This window comes from Equus caballus, chromosome 4 (assembly GCF_041296265.1).
Source record: "Equus caballus isolate H_3958 breed thoroughbred chromosome 4, TB-T2T, whole genome shotgun sequence".
Taxonomy (NCBI): domain Eukaryota; kingdom Metazoa; phylum Chordata; class Mammalia; order Perissodactyla; family Equidae; genus Equus; species Equus caballus.
Window position 1 is genome coordinate 58,141,545 of NC_091687.1, and position 15,403 is coordinate 58,156,947.

The 15,403-nt window shown below is 42.3% G+C and overlaps 1 protein-coding gene across 11 annotated transcripts in view; it reads right to left on the minus strand.

Annotated features, from left to right (window-relative positions):
* Positions 1-873: 873 nt before the first annotated feature.
* The window catches only part of RAPGEF5 (Rap guanine nucleotide exchange factor 5), a 349,321-nt gene continuing 334,791 nt past the window's right edge, over positions 874-15,403 (minus strand). For 10 of the 11 annotated variants that reach the window (XM_070264270.1, XM_070264267.1, XM_070264266.1 and 7 more), the window contains 3 exons: positions 12,327-12,391; positions 8,040-8,094; positions 874-5,011 (listed from right to left, as the gene is read on the minus strand). In XM_070264270.1, the coding sequence (XP_070120371.1) occupies positions 4,893-5,011; positions 8,040-8,094; positions 12,327-12,391 (239 nt within the window). In that variant the 3' untranslated portion in view covers positions 874-4,892. 11 annotated transcript variants of the gene reach the window in all.

The following is a 15,403-nucleotide window of genomic DNA, read 5'->3' on the forward strand; positions in this document are numbered from 1 at the left end:
AAAGGACACGTTATCAAGAAAGAAGTGTCCTGGGAGACTGCATTAGTCAGCTTAGGAGAAATTCCACTGAGGTAACAAACCACCCCTGAATCTCAGTGGCTTCTAATGTTGCTATTTCTCACTCAAGTTACACAGGCTTCACAAGCTGGAGACCAGGTGGATGGAGGTGCCTTTACCTGGAACACTGCAGGTCTCATGGCAGAGGAGACTGGCAGGCATAGGCCACCTCGTAAAGCTTCAGTTTACAAGCTGCACAGGTCACTGCTCCCCAGTTTTCACTGGACAGAGCAAGACATGTGGCCACTCCTGAGTTCAACGTGGTGAGATATAGAATCCTCTTGCGGGAAGGGATTACCAGATGGCAAAGGCCAAGTCTGACATCAACAGGCAGGATAGATAATGCCCGCATAGAGACCGGTGGAGATTTTGACCAGTGATACAGCCTGCCATAGTGTATACACAGCTAGTCTTCCCACTTCCCCAGAGCATGGTTAGGACCCCTTCGCTTTCTCATCCCACCCAGAGCTCTTGTGCTGTCAGGGCCTGGAGCCTCCTTCAGTATCTGGGTTGATAAGGGAGAGTTCCTGGTCCTACTCAAGTGGGTGACAGGGGCTGCTGGCATCCCCAAACCCGAGAATATGAGAATACTGTTGCAATTTCCAACACAGGGTGTTTGGTTTCTCCAATAACTCAATGGCAGCATAAGTGATTTAGGCTTCTACAGGCTGCCTGAGAATCTCCTCACCCACCTGTAGCTCTCTCAGGGAGCAAAGAATTTCCGAGTTCCAAACAACTGAGCATAATACGCTGCTGGAACAGAGGCAATGTAGCCCACAAGCATCACAGACAAAGCAAGAAGCTACGAGGCATGAATAGTATCTTCAACATCTTATATTTGGAAAAGCAGTTTTAAAAAAACACTTGAAAATACAAGATAAGGTAACAGTGACTTATATAAGTTTTCACCTTATATTGCTTGGCCATTTTTACATATAAATTATTGCTTACTAGCTTCGATAAATACACATCACAGTCATATATACAGAAGCAGAAAGCAAGAAATATGAGAAAGAAAATACTGTTAATGGCAATTCTGGTAATTCAACAAATGTTTCATATTTACCAGCTCTTATAATGGTGGAAAACTACGAAGTGTAGTCCCTGAGAAGTTAGGTAGACGCCCTGATTGCAGGTTTCCTATATGCTAATTGTTAACACAAGCTGACAATGTCACAGCAGTCCTAGTTAATGATACAGTAAAAGGCAAGAGTCTTTACTTCAGGTTATCGATTTCATCCCAGTTTTTAATAACAGTGTAATAGGAATACAATAAATAGGCTATGCAAATAAATATTACTCTGCTAAAAAATGTTTAGTATATACAGCTTTGCTTTATACAGTAGTACATTTTCATCTAACTTTTTGGCAACTTTTAAAAACTTTTCTTCCCCCACTACTATTTTGAAGCACAATGGCCCACTCATTAATAAGCAGGCTGAAATTTTAAGGACATGTCTTTGAAGCATTTAAAAGAAACTCCTTGTTACACAACTGCAGCGGACCCGGTCTGCCCCGTTTTAATGTTTTTGCCTAGTTTCTGAGAAGCTTGGGTTAGTTGTGCCATTTGGGAGCACTAAGTTTGGGATTTGTGGCATATGTGATGGCTGTACCAGAACGACGGGGCTGAGGCGGGGCAACAGAAAAGCCCAGCTCCGGGCATCAGAAGTCACGGTCCCACTCTTTCATGCAACTGTTTCTCCCCCTGTGGAGGCGAGGATACATTAGTGCAACATCTTCGCCCTACCAGCTGGGAGGTGTGGGTTTTACTTTATCCTCACACTTCTGAATTCAATGTACATTCTGCCTGACTTGCTTGTGGATAGGAGTCTAGGAAAATGAATTTATTCTAAACATAATTAATGGTACTAGAATAACGTGAAGGTAGGCCATAATATATATCACTACAACCATTTGGCAATTGTACAGATTATTACAAAGAGTGAACTTACAACACTGTACCCTTTGGAGCATCTGCAAATGTATATGGCAAAAAAAATTCAGAAAGGTTGCGATTTTGCCTACAGGAACTTGTCCTGTGCTAACTTCCAAGCAGGGCTGGTTTGCTGGAATGCTGACAGATCCAAAGACCTGCGGGACTGTCTGAGAGCTGTGCTGCAGCAAAAAGAAGCCACTTAGACATGCCCCTGCACCACCTCACTGGTGAAGATGGCAGATTATAGAAGATTCTCAGAGGGAGTGGAGATTTTATGGATGATAAAAATCTAAGAGAGCCGGAAAGTAGCGTAGACATCTTCCAGTCCACCCTTCTAGCCAGAACAAAACCAATTCCAGAGGCTCTGACAAATATCTGGAGAGAGAATACAGCCCATCTTCATTAACAGGGAGCCGCTTAGGTCCTGCAATGGCCTGTTCACTGTTGGACAGCTCAGATTTGCTGGAAAGAGCTTCCTGTTGAGCTAAATCTGGTCCCCACAATTCTGCCTGGAATTCTTTAATTCCAGATTTAAGTCTTCTCAGAGTTTCTGAAATTTCTGAGAGCTGCTGCCTGGGAAATCTCTGGAGACAGTTGTTAAATTTCAGAAGGATTCTGACATTCAGAAGACAGGGATGGAAAAGCAAATCTAAAGAAAATCCTCCTTTCCCTTTGCTGCCTGAGAGCCACGAGACCACGGCTGGAGTAACAGTGAACAAGCACCATTTTCTCCCCAGCCTGTTTCCACCCACGCCACACAGGATACTCTGACTACCATCCAAATGTGTTTAAACATGATGCATGTGTGGATTCGTTTGGCCGTGTACATATTTGAAGGAGGTTTAAGCAGCAGGTGCTATGCTGAAATAGTTCTCCGTTGAAAATTAGTCCTGAAGAAGTAATGTTCCAGTCGGAGCAATGGAAATCTAATGTGAATAAAAATTTAAACTGTAAAACAAAGAGACAATGTCAAAATGGCCTTACATGATTAGATGGGCCAAATGCTTCTCCCTAGCATAGAGAAAAGACCAGCACACATGCTTGTGCTGTAAGCCCACGCTATGTCTAGTAATCGCCACGGGGGGGGGCTCTGGTCCAGTGTTTGATTGGCCAGGAGAGAAGTCTGTTTTCCCTGGTTCCGATGGCTCTGACCTCCTCCAGTGGGTCTCATTCCATTCCCGGTAGCCTGGAGCATTTCTCTGAGGGACCAGCCCTGGATGGTGCCTTTCTATAAAACCCTGTTCATTTTCAGGAATGAAGTTCTACGTGCCAGACACAGTTCCTTCCAGTGCTCTCTCCAAATCAGTGTGTTTCCCGAGCCCAGGAAACAGCACCGCTATCTAGGTGCCAGAAAGCATCAGACACACCTCAGAAATGAGGTGTTGATGAGACAAAAGGAAGCAGTTCTGTACGGGCACCTGAGAGATGCAGAGGCAGGAGTGGGGAGAAGTGCACCAGGATCCACGCGAGTGGAAAATGAAGGGACCTAATACACGAGCAGGGCCCTTGTATTCTAGCAGCGTGACGAGTATCTAGCTGGCAGGGGTGGATTTCATTGTATCCCACTGGCTTTTTATTCATTTGAAGGTGGGGGGAAATCCTCTAACCAGTTCTTGAGAATAGCAAGAGGTTTTATTTACTGTAGGAGCCCCAATGGGTAAAAATGGGAATAAAAAAGACTTAAAAGACTCTGAGGCTTTGAAAAGAATGACAAATTATGGAAAGGCTCCATGCCTTGGTTGGGAGGTGGACTACAGACAGGACTTCTAAGTGTCCAGTGTAAATCAGACATTTGGATATTCAGGGTTCTTTTCATTTGCTGGAAGACGGGCAGTCCCCGCTACCTGAGCCCTTGCTCTTCTCTAGGGAGTGCTAAGCGCTCCACACATGAAAACCCACCTGACCTCCCTGTGCTGGCTGTTACCATTCCACACTGTGGGCAGGGAGCCTGCTGGAGTCATGCAAAACAGTAGGGTGTCGTCGGGCACAAGAATGCAGACTTTTGTGACTGTGTCACCCCAATAAACAGTCACTGAGTACCTACAATGTGTCAGGCACTGTACTTTTTCAAAAATCACATTGTTCCCAATAAGAGATGAGAGCCTGCTTGCACATGTAAAGACAATCCCTGGAAATTAAACAGTGAGTCAATTTCTTAAAGATTACTATTTTTCCTTATTGGCAAAGCAACTTAGTCTAACTTGCCTATAGTTGCAAATCAGTTGTGCTGAAACAAATTTCACCTGCAAGCGTACACGGATAAGTGATTGTGGATGCAAAGAAATGCATGCCTTGACATTTCCTCTGGAAATCAGAGCATGGATGCCAGCTGCTGGTCCTCACTAACTCCCTAGACACAAGTCGCTTTGGTGATGTCATAGTTTGTATCCACAGAGACCATTCCTTCTCCCTGGAAATCTACAGATGCCATCACTGTCTTTAGATGTTCAAATGAGCTCCTCCTTTGACAGCCTATAAACAGCAATCTTCTACCAGGCAAAGTAAAACGTCTCCCTGTTTCATGCACACTTTTACTGAAATATTTGGTCACTGTATGACAAGACATGTTCTCTTGTCTTGATGCTGGCCCATCTCAAATTGAAAATTGGATTGGCTCAACCACGTGACCCTAAGAGACCAGACTTCTCCATTTCAAGAATGCTTCTGACTCTTCTTCTGCCTTCTTGTTCCAAGAGCAGCGTGGGGAGGCCTCTCCCCACCTCCGGTGGCTGACATCACTTCCTGAGCACGCTTTGGCTGGCTTTCCTGTGTGTGTCGTGTGATATGCTGATAAAACTCAGCAACTTCTTTTCTCACAGGAAAGCGACGTGTTTGGCACTGACATTCCCATAGCTCAAAGTGCTGCGGTTACAGGGAGGGGAGGCGGCGGGGCGGGGGCTCACACCCGAGGCTCGATCCTGTGTGAGAGCTCAAACAGGGCCTGCTGGCTGTCGATGACGTACAGGTGATTAACATGGGATTTCAACTCCTGGTGCTCTTTTGGAGACACATCACTTCCTATTTTTTGGAGGGAAAAAAAGGAGTCGATCTCAGGAGAGCAGTAATGCTATTTATAAACACCAGCAAAAGCCCACATTGAGGCTTAGAGTAAATCTACCAGGTAGACGCGCATTAGTCAGAATCCCAGCAGACTTCTTTATTCTAACAGTGGAGATGCTTGTTCAGCTCAGACTAGATTCCTCAGGTCAGGTAATTAGACTGGTAAGGTATTTGTTTTACCAACGTTTATATAGCATTTATGACCTAACATTATTAGTATTTAGTGATCATGTTATCATCCCCCTCGACAGAATGGCAAACAGCACAGACACACAGCAAGCAAGTGGCAGAGCAGGACTGGAACCTAGGCCACGTGTCTCCGAGTCCATGGTCTGAAGTCTCACGTCACAGCAATTGCCCATTTAAATAGCTTTCACTCACTCTTATATCTCAGTCTGCTATTGTCAGAAATCATTGCTACGCTGGTGAGCGCACAGACACAATAGTTCCTCCCCTCCCTTTTTATTTAAGGTTTTGTATGATCCTTTGGTGTCCTAAGATTTTGAAAAAAAAAAATTAAGGGACCAATTGAATGAACAGATTTCACATAAATGAACTTAAGGTATGGTTAACAGGCAAAGCAGGTTCCAAAAATTTGTGGATGGGCTAACATCTACCCAGCGGAGGACAAGGCAAGGGGGGTTTCCATTCCAAATCCAGGGTGGTTACTGAATCAAAGGGCCCCCAAGGCTTTAGTGCACTGTGAACACGTATGTGCCATGTTGGTGACAGGATGCTAAGGAACCAGAGATAAAGTAGCTGGGACAATGTGGCAAATGGGGCAAGCCCACTTCCCATAGTCAAAAACCAAATCCAAAAAAACCCCCCACGAAACAAAAAGAACCCAAAACCTCAAGGCACTGGGAGACTGGCTAAACTGCACAATAATGTCTGTCTCACAATAATGAGACAATGTAAATGTGAGTGCTTCCTCTTCCTGGAATTTCAGATGGGAGAAGCAGGGTGTGAGACTGGAGCTCAGCTTGAGCAGAAGGATGGGGCCCGTGGGAGGCTGAGCATTTTAATGCAACAATTTTTTCTCTTGGTGAAAACCCGTTTTTTCCTCCCCCATGGCAAATGCATTTTATAATTTAAGGCTTGTACGTCATGGCTGGCTTGTAATTCTTAAGTTTACCAGACACAAGGTTTCCTGCTTTCACAAGGTAAAAGCACCAGGAGTTAAAGTTTTTCCTGTCCCACTTGCTTGAAAGTGACCAAAAAGCTGTATTATTCTATAGAATGCCTTCTTAGGAAGACATCAGACTGCTTTTGGTTTAGAAAACACGATGCGACAAAGATAATTTTGTTGTTAATTTTTTGGCCTTAAAAAGATGTCAGAATGAATGGCTGACAACTGACACTTGAATGGCACTTTATAATTTATGAGTGGCTTGATTAACAATATCTCATTTTACCCCAAATGCTGCTACTGGTTTACCATGCCTATATAAACTGTCAAAAAGAATTTAGATAATTCAGTCCTACATCCAATTTTAAAAGATATATAAACATAGAATACAAATAGGCCTGCTAGTTATTTACATTTTTCCTTTGTTTTGTGCTATGCAGACTTACTCTCTGGTGATGGGAGGTTCAAGAGAGGGTCAAGGCCAGCCAAGCCAGTATAACCTTCCTGTCCACACTTGCAGGGTACATAAACCAGAGCCCCTTGGTAAATGAGACTGATGTCTTAGAATCAGCTGAGTACTCAAATACTTGGGAACCAAAGGAGGATGAAATAAATATGAACCCATTATTCATCAGCAACATTATGCTTGTACATTTGAATTAATCTCCATGACAATGTTAATTTCACTGTTTCCATTATAACTGCATTGTACTTGTGTATTTAATGGAGAATTATGTAAGCACATTTCAAATGGTATTAATTGATGTTACTATTCGGAAAATTAGGTCCCTATAATTCTACTTTTCAAACAGAAACTTTGTAATTCATACAGAAGTTCAATTGCTTTGTTAGGGGACAACATTGCCAGCCAAGATAGAAAAACAATTCTTAAGAATATGCACCTATCCTTAGGAAGTGGGATTTTGATTTTTCTACTTTATGTACATGCTATCTTGTTGAAAAAACTGTTTTACAATGATGCATTACTTAAAGTAAGTTTTACTTAATGGTCACCTTTGATTGATTTGTAATTATTAAACTCAACTTTCTATTTTTTGTTTTATTGCCCTTTTTGTCAATAGAATCCACATAAGCAAAGGAAAGGGTAGGGGCCAGGAAGTCAGGTAGACTCGATCTAAACAATGGCTGCATGAGTTAACCTCTTTGAGCCTCCTTTCCTGCTCTGCACGCTCAGGGTTAACAACCTCCAACCATCAATCACCAATACTGGTGTCAGGATTCCAATGCCCATGTTAAAGCTCCTTGAACTCAATAAAGTTGACTTCCTTCCTTCCTGTGATGTTTTAACACCATTTAAACATAGTATAAATTATGCCTGAAATTTAAAAAGGAACAAATGTTCCTACATACATTAGTCTCAGTGGGGAGTCTATACAAATGCTCAGAAAAATACTTTAGTGAACGGCACCTCCAGACGGGAAGTTTTTGTTGCAGAGGAAAGATGCTGGAAGGCTGCTTTAGGTACTTTTTCAAACTATATTCCTATTCCAGGAAGGCTCCAAGCAAGGAGGTTAGGGATGGGGTCATCCCTAGTAAACCCATTGGTAATTCTGAGCCAATGGGCAAGCAAACAAGACTTTCTGGGTCAGGGGTGGGGTGGGTAGCCTCTGATTATCTAAAGTCACTCTGCCATGAGAAGATAGAGATTGCTGTATCTTTTCTTCCTCTGCATCTCAAACATGCAGTGATGAAACAGAGAGAACATAGTATATGCATACAATATGCATATCATACTTCACAGGTTCAAATTTATTACCACCAAATACCTGGGATATGGGCAGAGTCTGTACCAATGAAGGGTAAATTTACATTCCACACCCGACTTCAATTACTCACCAAACTGGTTAGTCCTGCAGTGTCTCAGGGTTCGCACAGTGTCTGCAATCATATGCTGGAAGGTAGAGCAGGAGACGTATCAGTGGAACGGTCATTTAGGGTGTTGCTGAAGTAACAGTGCCTGCTATGATGGAAGGATATTTACACCCTCGGGTGTAAACTGAAAAGCTATATTTGGAGCTGGAACTTTAAATGATAATATTGAGCTTGGATTACAAGAGAATATTTAATCCTTGTCTGTGGAAACTGTGGCTCCCAGACCCGGTCGCACAGATTCTAACTAAGCCTTGGGAAAACACACTGTGAATAAATTCAGCACTCCCACCCGGTAGCTACCTGTCCAAATCTGCTTAGGCTTTTCACTTCAGGGATGTTTCACCTTCTCTCCATGAAGGCTTTCTGAGATCTTCCTTCTGAACTTGAGAGCCTCCATTCTTAACATCCCCACTGTTCTTTGTGCAATACATGTTGGCTTTGTGTTGTCATAACTGCTATGGAACTTTTCTCCTCCTCTAGACCAGGTACCACTAGAGGACGTCACATGCTCAGCCTACCATACATCATACACATTGACTCACACATACGAGCTGAATGGAGATAGGAATTTTTGTGGAATCAAAGACTCAAGAATCTCCAATGGAGACAGGAAATGAGATATTCGTGAAAGATAAACATTTTCTAAAACATCAACATCTTTACAGAGACTGTTTTCTGTTTGTAATTTACATTCCCTTCTAGTCTTCAGCATTCAACTTTAATTTCTTTCTTTAAAGTTCTCACTGATCTCTAGGCAGTCTTCTTAAACCCGCAGCTGCTTTGAGAAGACCCCATCACCTCATACTTGTGTCCTGCAACAGTCTTCTAACTCCATCATTTTCAGTTTTCCATGATGAAGGAAAGATAGCATTTAGGACAAGACCATTCACCGCTACTGTTCCTCCTAAACAGTTGCCAGAATAATCTCCAAACACTGTCGTCATGCTTTAGTCCTCTGGAAAGTCTACAGTGACTCTCTACTCTGTTTCACATCAAGATCCAAATGTCATCCTATTATTCAAGAATCAACATTATTCAGTATCTCGTCCTCCAAACCTCCCCAAATGGGCTGTCATCTCTCATGTCCTGCTTACATCCAGTGGACACAGGCTCATCCATATACAGCAAACCCTCAATGAACTATTGCTGAAAGAATAATGTTAATACTCATTTTTTTTTTTACTTAATATCTGGCAGAACTATAGAAACTATTTGAATATGACCTACTTATTAAATTATTCTCACAACTGTATTTCTAACATATTTCTACTCAATAGTGGAAAATTAAATAGGACAGTGCTTACAGCAGTGGCTCAAGCTGCATTTGTAAAGGAAATGAGACCTGTCTGTGAGTGTATTGTTAAATTTCCTTCCCCAAATTTTACCACTATTCCCAGAACAGTTCTCTTGTTGCTTTAAGCTATGGCATCACTTGATTTCTATCATGCGCCATTTGTGAGCTCACGCAAGGCTCAAGCTGACTCGAGGCTCAGTACTGAGTGCGGTATTGAAACCTGAGTCATGATCCTCATCTTCAGGCTTTCTGAAGGGGCTGGGGGAAGGTGTGGTAAAAGGTGATGCATTTAACATTGAGGGATAAGGAGAAGAAAAGGAGGAAGTATTTGTTTTTTCATTATTTAATCGTCTGAGACTGAAACATTCAGAGTTGCTGAGGCAGCATAGGGAACAATGGGAATCTTATTAGACCCAGTGAGCGCTTCTGGGTCTTCATGTCATCTGACTTAATGTGTTGGCCTGTATCAGCCAGATAAAGATAATACACTGAATTATCTGCAAGCTGGCTTAAGCTAATATCCATCATGAGGAATTGGCTTCTCATAAGTTAATTCAGTTAGGTTCTATTGGTTCATTATTATGAAAGATGATCCTTTTTTAGCCTAAGTGAAACCCTGTCCTTTGCTAAGAAACATTCCTTGAAAATACTGATTCTACTAGGAAATTCAGTTTCATTCTCTGGCATCCAAGTATAACATAGGGCTATATCCAATGTACAATAGATTTTTGTCCTTCTAGAAAAAATTTTAACTTCACTCCTCCTTCTCTGTGCAAGGAAGGGGTCAGGATGAGGTGTGTTGTGTCTTAAGTGCCATCTGCTTTGAGGACTGGGAATTCACTCATACTACAAAATCTGCTCACTTTCGAAATGATGTGCTAGCAAGCGCCTGAGGGTGCATGTGTGCGCTATGGGCCTGCTGTGTGCATGTATAACTGCACTCATCTTCTAGTTGTCTTTTTAATACAAGTTCTCTTCAGGAATTTAAAATTTAAAATGGAATATTACTTATTTATGTATGTTATTTCCTTAAACTTTCTTAAAGAATTACGGGTACAATTATTGACCCTAATAGAAGTACCATGAGTTAGACTTTCTCTGTTTCAGTCCCAACAGTTAGTTTGAAGTCTTGGCACATATGCAAGCAAGACCCTGGACTACACTAGCTTGCATTAAATGGCTTCCACTGGATTGTTGGGAAAATCAGGGGAAGACCAGAGAGGCTGATGAGAATGAAAGAGAGAAGGGTGTAGGGATCTTGCCATTGCTCTTTCCCAGTTGTGCCTTTATGGAATTGTCCTCTCCCTTCGGTAGAACTATCTGAGGGGAAATGACATAATGTTAACCAAAGCCCTGGTTCACTCTGGGGAGAAGGTCAACCACCAGTCTGCTCTTAACAATAGACAACAGTCTACTTATAAAGAGTACAATTGTTCTCCTATGTCCCCTCTGGGTTAGTCAGAAGGAAAGTTACCAGACTTTATAGGGAATTCCAATTGGTGTGACACAGCTCATCCCACATCTTCACACATGTTCTCTAAAGCTTATTTGGCGTTCTTAACCAAATGTGTTGGCCAGGATTTGAAGTAATATAGACCAAAGCCTTCATATTCCTGTAGTCATTTCATTAATATCAAACACTAGAGATTAACCTGCCTAGAGACTAAATGTTAGCGCCAACAGCCTTTGGTTACAAATAAGTGCCCTGTGATCTTCAGAGCATTACACAGTGATGCAGAACAAATCTCTAAAAGAATAAGTACAAAATCTCAACTCTTTTAAATACCCATTTCCAGCTATGTTGGTTTGACTGCTCTATCTAAAACAACTGAGCTCTGATTCCAAGGCACTTAGTGCCGAGAGAGACTTGAAAAGTTACAGACATATTTACTTTAAAAATAACTAGCCATGAAGTGATCACCCTCGAGTGGTTAAAACGGAGCTATAGCAAGATATTCCAAGATGTCTGTCTTCCAGATTCCAGGTGCTTGGGTTTTCAGGTTGAACAGGGGTTCTGTGCTGCCTCATCCTATGTGTGGTGAGTTAACCTGACAATTGGAGCAGGGCACTTAGGAGGCAAAGGTCAGACGCCAAACCTCGTTTGGACTCTTTAGTTTGTACTGTTCTTTGGTCACGGTCTGTGGCCCCTGCCTCACTTGACCTTCTCTCAAATGCCTGACTCAGTCTCACAGGGAACTGAGGGTCAGTTCCTGAAAGAGTTCACACAAATCCATTACCATTACTGAAAAGGTCACTTAAAGGTCAGGATCTATGGACAGGGGTCACTGGTATCATCTTTAACCATGAAGGATAGCCTAATACATGACACTAAAGTTCATCTGTCAGACACCCATTATTCCCACAGTCAACCAGGTCTCTTTGGAGCACTCCTATTTTACAGATGCTCAGTTCTTAGAGGCAACTCCTCCTCTGCCACAGGCCAGTTAGAAAGCCTACAGGAGCCCACTGCATGACAAGGCACCTGGAAGGTCCTGGAAATAATTCAGGAAGAGGCATTTCAGTAACTTGTGAGGAAGGACTGCCTGGGACCCCTTACTCGTGAGCAGGGAGGGCACTTTGCCAGCCTGAGGTGCCACTGTCCACAGGCTGAAGAGGGGTGGTGCTTCCCTCACATGCAGACCCTCTCCCGACAGCAACTTTACAGCTTTAATTCCAGTGCCACAACATATTCTCAAACAGTGATGTTAATGTAATGAGGTTCCATCTTCAGAAGTAAAAAGCAGATTTTCATATTTGGTTCTCAAAACCTTGGTGGCACACATTTTTAATTGGAATACATTTTACTGACAATGCACGACATGCAGCAAATAAGTTCCTGGAAATCACATGGATTCAGCAGAAAAAAGTGCTTAAAGTATTTGTTTCTTGGAGCAAGAGAGAAAAGCATACATTTCCCTTACACAGGGGAAAAATGAGAAACAACGAAATTTACATACCAGCTTTTCAAAATTGACAAGATTATCCAAAAACGTTTTATTTCCTTCATGAATAAATGTTACATCTGAAAATTAAAAATAAAAAGACACCTTTAGGAGTGGATCATAAGTTAGGGCTGAAGAGGTCTAGATGCAATGAAACATTCATTTTTCTTAAACATTATGGATTATTCTATGCATTTTGACATGAATATTTGAGTATTGACTCTGTAGTGTATTCGATGTGAAAGGGCCTAATTTATGTGTGTGTGGTGAGAAAAAAGATTAACATTAATGCAAGTATACATTTTGCACTTACAATGAAGTGTTTGACTTCAACCTGCTTAATATAAGCCAACACTGTTCCATAACCTGACCAGTCCCTTATGTTTTTAGACCTGAACATTGAGCAGAAAAGAACTGAGTACCCAGAAACAACAGGATTTTAATATTTATGTGTTTGCTTTTTAACTACCCCTGGCAAAGTGTATGGGATCTGCTTTACTTAAAATGTTAAGATTTAGATGTTTAAATTTAGATTTTTAGTTCTCAGATCCAGTGCCTGATTGTGTATCGAAAGTGAGTGAGGAAAGGCAGAGGTTTGAAAATGGCAAGGTTTCTGGCCCTGTTTAACTGGTAGAAAGTCAGCACCACTGATGAAAATAATATAAGGAAAGTAGGATGAGGGGACATTTTCAGAGGAAGGGAAAGTTACATTTGGTTTTGGCCTCACTCCATTTAAAGTGACGGAAGACATTCAAATAAAAATCTTTTGGTTGTAATAAACACAGGAGTGCCTCCTTGAGAGAGAGGGATATTGGGAATTACAATAAAGACAGCAGCCGAAGCTCTGGGAGCGGATGATTTATAAAAACTCAGATCAGAGGGTCAGTGACTGAGCATTAGGGAATCTATACAGACAAGAATCAAAGTAAGAAATATACTGCAATTAAAGAGCATACAAATAATCATGTTCTATCACAGACAGAGGGCAAACCAAATGAAAATAATTTTCGGAAATCTTGTTAAAATAACCTGATGTAAAAGAGGGAAAAGAACAGATTAAGATTCCTATAAACAGAAAGGGAAAGTATTTGCATTTAATCAAGATTTTGATTCTGCTGCTCTCAATGGGGGCAATTATAAGATAGGTGCTCTGGTAACCCACCTCTAACACACTAGCTGCCGAGCTTTGATTGCCCGCCAGAGGGCGACACCAGTTACTTAGTTACATCATAAACTGATAGAACTCCTTCCTCAAGACATCCCTTTTACACATCTTCCAGTACGGACTGCAATGTTTTCCTAAGTTGTTTTTTTTTTTTTTTTTTTTTTTTTTTGCATGTGAGGAACATTGTTGCTGAGCTAACATCTGTGACAATCTTCCTCAATTTTGTGTATGGGATGCCTGTGCTAGATCCGCGCCCAGGATCCAAACCTACGAACCCCCAGCCACTGAAGCAGAGCATGCAAACTTAACTACTACACCACCGGGCCAGCCCCTCTTTTTCTTTTTTAACTGATGTTCTAGCAGGAAAACAATTCAAAATGACACAGTCATCTGACAAATTCTCTGGTTATTTTATTGTCTTTCATGATTTTGCTTTCAGAAAAGAATTGCAGGCGTTCATTCTGTGACATTTAGAAAAGAGCAGTCAACAGTTAGCTTTTCCCTTTTTGTATACCACATAAAGCACTGTGTGCACTGTCTACATTAAACACCACCTAAAAGCCTAGTCTCTCATAACTTCCCAAGAATTCGGCTACAAACACTCTCTCAGAGTCACTTGGTCTATTTTCCCACTGTTACAAGGTTCATCATCCCCTGCCTACGTTCCCAAGGACGATGAGGAGGGGTGATGACAACGACAGCTTATATTTATTAACAGCATCAGACACGGCATTAACTCATTGAATCCTCACAAAAGACTATAAGGGAAAGCCCTAGCAGGAAAGAGTGTGAAGAAACTATGGTCCAAAGACCGTGTGCAGCTGGCCCAGTGTCAGAGCCAGGATTCAAACTCGGGGGCCTGTTTCTCTCACCACTGTGCCTCTCAGGTACCTCAACTTGAAAGGACTTGGACATTTCTTATAACTAGTCACAGTTAACTTGCTGAATTTACGGCTTATGGGCTCCTCTGCAACTTGTGTTTCCTCCGTGGCTCCCTCTTTCTAGCCTCTCTAGCCTTAGGTCTCTCCTCTTCCCGGGTGGTCTCACTTAACCTCAGCTCTCAGGGACTTGTGGAGGTTAGCTGATGAGGATGGGTGCTCTAGTGAGGGTGGCGGCTGTCAGGCTAATACTGCCATGAGGATAAGGCAGGGAAGGTATGTGCGGCCAGATGGGGAGGGAAGAGAGGCTGGAAGGGGCTGCCGCCCTGGAGAAGGGAGTTCAAGTGGCTGAAGGTTTTGACACAGTTGAACGGCAGGTGTGTGATGAGGAAGGCGTGAGGGAGATAAGCCAATGGGCATTTGAGCTCAGAAACTGGGATCTCATGGGCTGTGAAGTAGTTCAGAGTACCGACCAGGTTCAGAGCATGGGAAATGAGTACCTGCACGGCCCCTTTCAGCTGGAGACACCTGAACATACTCCAAACACTTCATATACTAGAACTTCCGGGTGAAATTACTCCATTTGAAGAGATGGCAAATGAAAGAGGAGGAAGAAACATACAAGCACCCAACATCCCTTTTATTTAAATACACCCACAGATATGCAATAATAATCTCCACTCTAAGATACACACACAACCTACCAGGAGGACCTCAGTTTATGTTCAAACACCTGTTGATAGCTCACTCTACTGGAAGGGACTCCCATCTCCAAAGACACTGAATGATATGGACTAGTTTGCTGTGTCTGACCTTTAGCTCAGCTGGATCCTTTCCTCAACACTTACTTAGGGTTTCCCATTCATCACTTTCTACCTGATTCCACACCACAGTAGAGGGGAAAGTAAATAAAAAAGCAAGAAATTCAACTGGGAAATAGGAAAGCTGATGGCTGGAAGGATCCTCAGGTTATGGGCATACTTGATCATCTGCATGTTTACTGGGAATTGACTATCTCAAAAAATGAAACATGGGGGGGCCTGATCCTT